This window comes from Crocuta crocuta, unplaced genomic scaffold (genome assembly GCF_008692635.1).
Source record: "Crocuta crocuta isolate KB4526 unplaced genomic scaffold, BGI_CrCroc_1.0 scaffold68, whole genome shotgun sequence".
Lineage (NCBI taxonomy): Eukaryota > Metazoa > Chordata > Mammalia > Carnivora > Hyaenidae > Crocuta > Crocuta crocuta.
Window position 1 is genome coordinate 669,961 of NW_027532426.1, and position 8,513 is coordinate 678,473.

Genomic DNA, 8,513 nt, shown 5'->3' on the forward strand with positions numbered 1-8,513 from the left:
ACCCTTGGCCCCGGAACTGGCTGGGCATATATTTAGGAGCTTGGGTCCCTCTGCCCTTTCATGTACATGGTGGGGAAATGTGTAGGGTGCCTCCCAGTCCTTGTGATCTTCTGTTTCCTATGAAGATAATGAGATTGGAGACATTGCTTCTCCTCTGTGGCCTCTGGATAAACCGAGGTTCTCACCTGGGGTGTAAGGGGGGCAAGTCATATCAAGGAGAGCCTCTTGCCAGGGGTCTGAAGCTCTACCCATTTTAGCAGCTTCATGAAAATATGCAGGAGGAAATCCATCCTACTGGTGTGTTTTTCCTGGTGTTCGAGAAACTGGTTTAAAAAAAAAATCTTTGGCCCATTCTGTATCAAACTCCGATGACAGCTTTAGCTCTTAAAAAGAATTTGACTGTTATCTGAAAGGAGACTTTTACTGTGGCTTTTTTGGTTATAATTCCATTACTTGCCTGTACCCCTGGGTAATTCTTGCCTCTGGTCAGCAGATTCCCACAGAGAGATTCCTTCCCCTGGCTGGCAGGCAGGCTCAGTGCGTGAATTCGCCTTTTCCACCCGCCGGGGTGCATCCTCAGCTTCCCAATCTTGGGAGGGGAGGGCATAAAGTTTCCAGGGGCTCTGGGTGTGGCCGTTGCCTGTCTTCAGCACCCCCGTCTCTGCGTGCCCTTTGTGGCAAAATCAGCTTCCTCCGAGCTTTCTTGGGTGTCCGGGAAGGTCAACACCTTTGCTCATGTGATCACCGATTGGGGCCAGGAATACCACAAGGCAGCAGAGGCCATAAAAAGTGCCATGTGTGTCTGCTCATGTGTCTCTGGAAGGCAGGGTCAGTATCTAGGCAGAATATATCACCTGCCAGTTTGCACCAGGTGGAGCGCCTGCAGCGCTTTAAAAAAAAATACAGATACTTGGGGCGCCTGGTGGCTCAGCTGGTTAAGGATCCAACTTTGGCTCGGGTATGATCTGACCCAAGTTCAAGCCCCGCACGGGACTCTGCCATTAGCAAGGAGCCCGCTTCGACTCCTCTGTCTCCCTCCCTCTCTGCCCCTCCCACACTTGGGTTCTTTCAAAAATAAACATTTAAAAAAAAAAAAAACCCCAGATCCCAGTCCCTCCTCCAAACCTTCATGGGAACCTCCAGGGGCTGGCAGCACAGGTGATTTTGATGTGCAGACAAGGTCAGGAACTGCTGGATAAGAGTTCCTTGTCTCCTTCTGGCTTGTTAAAAATATCAAGTTCTGTCTGGGCAGGTTTGGAAACCCATTGATTCGATGGGGACGAGACTTGGATGTTATCTCTGTTTTTCTTGACTTTCGGGCGCTGATGACTCCCCACCCCAGGAGCCCTCAGCCCCAGCTGCTTTGGTTTTGTTGGAATCGGGGACCTCATCTTCNCCCCCCCCACTCCTGCTTTCCTCCTTCTGTAGTGCCCCAGCCACACTCTGCCGCCTGGCCCAGAGGCTGTGTCACGTGGATTTGTGGTAATAACCAACTTGTAATTCCATTGTGGTTTCCCTCTGCTGCTGTCGCCTGCCTGGCCCTCGGCGGCTCCTCCCACAGTCGGAAGGAGTCAGGGCCTGCCAGATCACTGTGACTGTCGGCTGGAGCCACACCTCGCAGGCCAGCTAGCTGCTGCCGCAAAAGGGGGTCTCAGGGTCTCAGTCACCCAGCAAGCGGAAACAGGGTGGGTGTTTCTCCAGCATTCTTCCCACTGCAGGGAGAAGGCCCCCGAGATAAAAGAACATCGAGTTCTGTCACCTGTATGCTGGGTGGCCTTGCACAGGGCATGTCACACCTGAGCAGCAGGCTATTGATGTGAAAAAAATGGGAGATTGTTTTAAAGCTGAAGGGAGATCATGGTTATGCAATTGCTCAGTAAACGCAAGCCGGCTCTGAAAAGGATTTCTTTGGGGAAGCGCGCTCTTCGAACCCCTGTGTGGGAGTAGGCCTTGTGAGGAAGCTCCCAAAGAAGCCAGAAGCACAGAGCCTGCCTCAAGGACCGTAGGGTCTCACAGACATCAATGACGGGGGTGAAACAAGGAAGTTGTAGGGGCGCCTGGGTGGCTCAGTCAGTTAAGCGCCAACTTTGGCTCAGGTCATGATCTTGCAGTTTGTGGGTTTGAGCCCTGCATCTTTGGCCCTGTGCTGACAGCTCAGAGCCTGGAGCCTGTTTCTGATTCTTTGTCTCCCCTTCTCTCTGCCCCTTTCTCACTCATGCTCTGTTGTGGTCTCTCTCTCTCTCTCTCAAATATAAATAAACATTTTTAAAAAAGAGAAGGCTGTAAACTGTGAAATATCGTANTCTTGGGGAAGAGGTGGCTCCCAGTTCAGACCCCTTTTCCTTTGGTGCTATCCAGAAAGGAAACTGTTGTTCCTGGCTAGTGAATCATGCTTCCTGAAGCTCACTTTTTAAATGAGTTGCCAGGAGGACGGGGATGTGAAAAAGGATTTAAGATTGAACAAAGCGAGCCCTTTGCTGTCAGCCTCTTGCATGAGCGTAGCCCATCGCTGCCCACAGATTCCCTTCTCTTCATTCACGCCCCGCCCTCTGACTGTAGGGGGGTGCGCTCCCCTTGCCGAGGGGGCAGGTGTGGGCTGTACTTGCTTGGGCTCTGGTCCCAAAGACCCGTCCCGCATTGGCTTCATTTCTGCTAAGGGTGGTTGAATCAAAGCTTTTTCTTTCCAACTTAGGTTCAGGCGCTATACAGATGTTTAGGATGAGATACCTCCTCCCAGTACTCGTCTGTAAAACATTCTATCAATGTTCTGTTGTTTTTTGTAGTGTAAGTCTTCTAGAGGCTTCTGGAAATAGGCTCCTCATCCTTCTTTGTGCCTCCAAAGCTATCACTAACAGAGTGACAAAGATGTCAGTGTGGAACTCGGGGTACAGGGCTCAGTGTCCCTTATTTGTGTCTGTCCTCCCATACCTCCCTGTTCCTCCTCTGCGTCACCTTCGGCCTCTGCCAGTAGAGAATGGAACTGAGGTCTCTGTTGAAAAGGGAAATTTGGCAGCCGTTCTGACTGCCGGCGGAGCTCTCTGGCTCGGGTACGTGTTTGGTTCTGTGTGTGTTTTGTGTTTTAATGTGTGTGAGACTTCTGGTCCATCAAAAATGAGAGAACCGGGGAAAAGAGGTTCAGGATGAAGGAGTGAAATGGGGCTTTGATTCCGGCGCACAGTTCCAACTGACAAATTTAGCCTTCTAGAGCCAGCAGGACAAAATGGCTATTTTAAATGCAGCCTTGCAATGGCCGGTCCCTGGTCCCTGAGTGCCCACCAGGTTGGCCAAGCACCTTGTCTCATGAGCTTTCTATCCGGACTCCCTGTGCCCTGGTCAGCCTCACTGTCCACTCTGGCTTTGCACGGAAGTGGGCTGTGATCTTAGCTACGGGACTACAAGTTCATTGTTGGTTCACCTAGATCCTGGGCATCTTCCTGCGTGATCCTCCTACTCCAAGGAGCCTGTTGACATGACTGTCACCAGGCTGCCATATATCCATTGTTCTCCTGTGTGTGTGTAATTTGTGTGTACGTGACACTTGGGATTGGGAAGTCAGTATGTTTGCTCAGAACCGTGTGCCTAGCGTTGGGAGACCTCTTTTCACTTCACTGCTCAGATGACTGGGGCAAATAGATGTGTAGTACATCCTGCTTAGGGCTCTTCTCCTAACTTCTGGGGGGGGCGAGGGCCCGGCGGGTTGGCAGGTTGGGAGGAGTCCAGTCCTCAGGGAGGGCAGTGGCAGAGGCCTGTGATTTAATAAGGCCTCGCTGTGTGACAGTCTGGCCTGACCAGTACTGCCGATCTCTCTTGCAGTTGGAGGTCCCCCTCCTCACTAAGTGCCTCTTCGCACAGCGCCGGCCCCCGCCCCACGCTCACTGGTACCACTACAGCAGGACGGGCCATGGCGGGTCGGGGAGGTGCAGCGCGACCCAACGGACCGGCCGCTGGGAACAAGATCTGTCAATTTAAGCTGGTCCTGCTGGGGGAGTCCGCAGTGGGCAAGTCCAGCCTCGTCCTCCGCTTTGTCAAGGGGCAGTTCCACGAGTACCAGGAGAGCACAATTGGAGGTGAGCGGGCACAAGGGAGTGGGGCCGCCCCAGGAATGCCGAAGAAATGCCTTGGCATTGAGGAGAAGGGAGCCGCCTGCCCGGAGAGACTAAACATGCCTGGGGCAGCAGCACCTGTTTCTCACCTGGGCCCTGGAATCGAGTCCAACAGCTGTCTCCGTGTAGAGTCCCCACCAGCGCCCAGTAACTTAGCTGGGAGTCCCAAACTGGCTTCTCCTCCTGATTATGCCACTGTACTGTCGCGTGGCCTTGGCTAAGGCCCTTCCACTGACCCGGCCCCTGGGAAGGGAGAGGCTCAGTCTGGATCTGTGAGGGTCCTTCTGACTGTACCAGGCAGTGCGTCTGTCCTGGCCTCTCCTACTTTGCAGAATGGGGAAATGGCCCGGTGCTTGGGGCAGCGTTTCTGAAGTTGACCTTTACCCTGGAGCTCAGAGCCTATCATTGATTGCCTGGTGGTCAGCCTGTAGCCCATAAGGGTGTGGGCTCAGTTCCCTGCCTCAGTGGCCTCTACAAACCTTAGAGGCCAGGGCTGACCTTGGGTTTGAGTCACCCTTTCTCTGTCCTCTTGGTAGGAGGTTTCCAGGCAGCTGGAAACTAAACGGGTGGAGTCAGCAGTCCTCTGCTGCCTCCTCAGCACTCGGGTCAGGAGCTAGAGACAGGGAAGTGAGGCAGTGCCCCCACCCGGGGCCTCAGGGGCATGGGGGGAGGGCGGAGCGGGAGAGCGAGCCTCCACTTTGCGCTCTCTGGGATCCTCCCCCGGGTCCCGGTGGGGAGGGGACTCCCACCTGCCCACGGCCCCTCTGGGACTCCTCCTCTGAAGCGGAGTGAGCACAAGTGCCACATGCTCCCTTGTCTCCTCAGGCCAAAGATAGGGTCACTGTGTTCCCTGAAGGTTGAACCACAGGGTGGCCAATCAGGAATGGGTCAAGGTCAAAGCTGGGGGTGGAGGCTAGCCAGCATGCCTGGAGGTGGCAGGGGCAGCCAGGAAGCCAGCCACCCAAGCCTCCGCCTGGCAGTGGAACAGTGTGTGCTTTCAGGCGTCCCCAGTGTAGCTAAGTGTGTGAGTGTCCTCAGGAAACCGAGGGCCAGTAACACCCCTGGGCTGGAGCAAACTGAGGGATTCTGGAGGTTTCCAGCTGGACTATTCTCTGTGGGGGGAGGTGGGGAGGGGGACCTGGAGGAGGGAGTCGGCCCACCCTTCTGTGCTTGGAGTCCCTTTTCCCCCGGGTTTTTTCCTCTCCTGCCCCTTGCCATTCCTCCTCAGAGGTGCTCCTAAAATGGTTCAAGTGCGGGCACACATCCCTTCTGCCCTTGCCTAGCATAGGTCTGTGAAGCCTGTGCGGCCCCCCAGCCCCCTTGACACATGACGGAAAAATACAAACTCCCCCTACCCTGTCCAGGCCTGTTTCAGCCGCCGGGCGGGGGGCTTTTCTGGGCCCATCTCAGCAGAGAGCCTTCCAGAGCCAGAGCCCACATGCAGTACTGGGGAGATATGCGGGGGTGGCTTCTTGAGCTCCTTCCTGCCGTGTAACACCGCCTTCCCTCTTACAGCGGCCTTCCTCACACAGACGGTCTGTTTGGACGACACAACAGTCAAATTTGAGATCTGGGACACAGCTGGACAGGAGCGGTATCACAGCCTGGCCCCCATGTACTATCGGGGGGCTCAAGCTGCCATCGTGGTCTATGACATCACCAACACAGTAAAGATTTCCCCTTACTTCTCAACACTTTGTTCCCGGATGGGGTGTGGGCAGATTTCCTCTGTCATTTGGGGGTGTCTCACCAGAATCTTCAGGGTGGTAACATCTCAGACACTTGGGCTCTGCCACCTCGAGCTTCCCGAAGTGAGTGGCCCCGGGCAGAATGCCTCCTCTGTCTCTTTGACATTCTGGCCTTGTCTCCACAGGATACATTTGCACGGGCCAAGAACTGGGTGAAGGAGCTGCAGAGGCAGGCTAGCCCCAACATCGTCATCGCGCTCGCGGGGAACAAGGCAGACCTGGCCAGCAAGAGAGCTGTGGAATTCCAGGTGGGGGGATGGACAGGACTTGGCGGGGAGGAGTAAGCCGGCTCCATTCTCTACTCCGCCTCGGCTGCTCAGGGGCTGTGCCAGGGGCCAAGCGGGGAGGCAGAGGTGCTCTCATCTGCTGCCCTCTCATGACTTGAGTGTGGGCCTAAAGGACTTGTCTCCTTCTCCTTGTTCTTCTTTGTTGGCTGGTGGCGTGTGTGTGCGTAAGGATAGCTGAAGCTTCCGCTTATTTTTGGTGTAAACTGACTTTTTAAGGAAACTTACTGAAAAAGAATTACTTTTATCCACATAATACACGCACAAGTAAAATTTACACAGTACAAGAAGATCTATGGAACGAAATTTAAATCTCCATCCCAGAAACTCAGTCTCCCTTTCCCCAAATTCATCACAGGTTCTCATTTTTCTAGAAATATACACATGTGAGCAAATCTTTCTTTACGTCAATGGGAGTGTGTCCCATATACTGTGTATTTTCTACCAGGCCCTTAACTGATGGGCTTCCAGGTTGTTGATAATATCAAACGACTGGAAGCAGCACTGCAGTCAGCACCCATATACTTTTGTGTTTTTTCCAAATGTGCACGTGCATTTGTAGAATAACTTTCTAGAAGTATTTTTGAGCTTACGTGATTTTGAAGGGCAAGAAGGCAGAATGGACCTAGGGAAACCTGACTAAAACATCTGCCAGGGTTTGTGAGCCGAACGGTGCTGTATATGATGTGGGGGCCCTGGGACGAGGTGCAGATATGGGGGTGGAGGGGTAGAGCAGGAGAGCCTTGGGCCTGACACTCCCTGCATTGTCTCTGTCGTGTATAAGGCAACTGTGATGAGGGAAGATTTTTATCCTGGGCCCTGGCCCCTGCCAACTGTCATCATTTCCCTCCTACCCACTTTCTCACCTTCATCCAAACCAGGAAGCACAAGCCTATGCGGAAGACAACAGTCTGCTGTTCATGGAGACATCTGCAAAGACCGCGATGAACGTGAATGAAATTTTCATGGCGATAGGTGAGTCGCTCTCCTTCCCTCCCCGCCCCTCCCCCAGCTGGGGTCCTATCATATCTTGCCTGCTGTTCAGTAGGATGTGGTAGGTCTGTAGGATCCCTTTATCTGACTGCCAGATACAGAGTTCACCCCAGAAGTTTCTAAAGCCTGGGCCAAAGTCTCAACATTTCACTTTCTGACCCTCTAGATTCCCACCCACTGGAAACCCTACATCATTATCCCCCTACCCACTTCTTAGGATCTTTAGGCTTTGTAGCAAGTCATCCTGCCCAGGTTCGAATCCTTGCTTTATCATTTAACTCTGTGGTCCTGGGGCAAGTTATTTAACCTCTCTCGGCCTCCTTTTTTTTTTTTTTTTTTATTTTTTTTTTTTTTTGGGGGGGGGGNGACACAGAATCCAAAGCAGGGCTCCAGGCTCTGAGCCATCAGCACAAAGCCCAATGTGGGGCTCAAACTCGTGAGACCACGACCTGAGCCGAAGTCAGACGCTTAACCGACTGAGCTACCTAGGGGCCCTGTTTGCCTTAGTTTCTTGAAACACTCAGAATGCGTGCACCTGGCACATGGAAGCAGAGCTCCCCCGCAGGCTCTCCCAGATTGGGTGGTACAAAGGCCAGCTTCCACTCAAGCAGACTTGGAAGGACATTGGGGTAGCCCCACAAATGCATATTTCCCCTCTTCTAAACAGCTAAGAAGCTTCCCAAGAACGAGCCCCAGAATGCAGCTGGCACTCCAGGCCGGAACCGAGGCGTGGACCTCCAGGAGAACAACCCAGCCAGCCGGAGCCAGTGCTGCAGCAACTGAGCCCCCCTTGCCTGCCCACTGCCCCCACCTCCTCCGCCTGACCGACCCGACTGGAATCCACTCTAACCAATCGCACTTAACGACTCGGGCTACCACTGAAGGGGGCAGGGGGAGGGGGTCCGCCATGATTTCTCCATAGAATTTTGATCATAGGCCGGAGTGAGTTATTCCACCTGCACCTTTCTGTACAAATACTAATTCAATTTTAAGTCTTAAGTCACTTTTTTAATATATATGATCTTTTGCTCTTCCCACTTCCAGCCCTTTCTACTGCTCTCCCACTCTTCCTCTGCTGGTAGTAGCCACGTGCCCCTGGTCCCCCCCCCTTGTATGTGGGGAGGTGGGGGCTGGAGCAGTTACCTTTCTCTCCCTCTTGCTGATTGGCAGACTCAGCGAGAGCATCCATATCCTTCCTGTGTTTGGAGTGGGTTTGGTTCTGGGTGGTGGGGCAGGCCCTAGGGGCGAGGGAAGGGAGAGGCAGCTCTTCCCTCAGCTGGCTGTCGTCAGGCTGCAGCCCCTCCTCACCCCTGACTCACAGCTGGGAGAGAAACCACAGCATTACCACAGCATTATTGTGACAGCCACCAACCCATTGCCCATAA

At 53.7% G+C, this 8,513-nt stretch overlaps 1 protein-coding gene across 1 annotated transcript in view; it reads left to right on the forward strand.

The window, feature by feature from the left end:
• RAB5C (RAB5C, member RAS oncogene family) overlaps positions 1 to 8,507 on the forward strand; it is a 24,130-nt gene extending 15,623 nt beyond the window's left edge. The window contains exons 2-6 of the mRNA XM_077779280.1: positions 3,814 to 4,067; positions 5,619 to 5,770; positions 5,977 to 6,099; positions 7,017 to 7,110; positions 7,796 to 8,507. Coding sequence (XP_077635406.1) covers positions 3,902 to 4,067; positions 5,619 to 5,770; positions 5,977 to 6,099; positions 7,017 to 7,110; positions 7,796 to 7,911 — 651 coding nt within the window. The 5' untranslated portion in view covers positions 3,814 to 3,901 and the 3' untranslated portion in view covers positions 7,912 to 8,507. The remainder of the gene's footprint in view (positions 1 to 3,813; positions 4,068 to 5,618; positions 5,771 to 5,976; positions 6,100 to 7,016; positions 7,111 to 7,795) is intronic.
• The last annotated feature ends 6 nt before the right edge of the window (positions 8,508 to 8,513 follow it).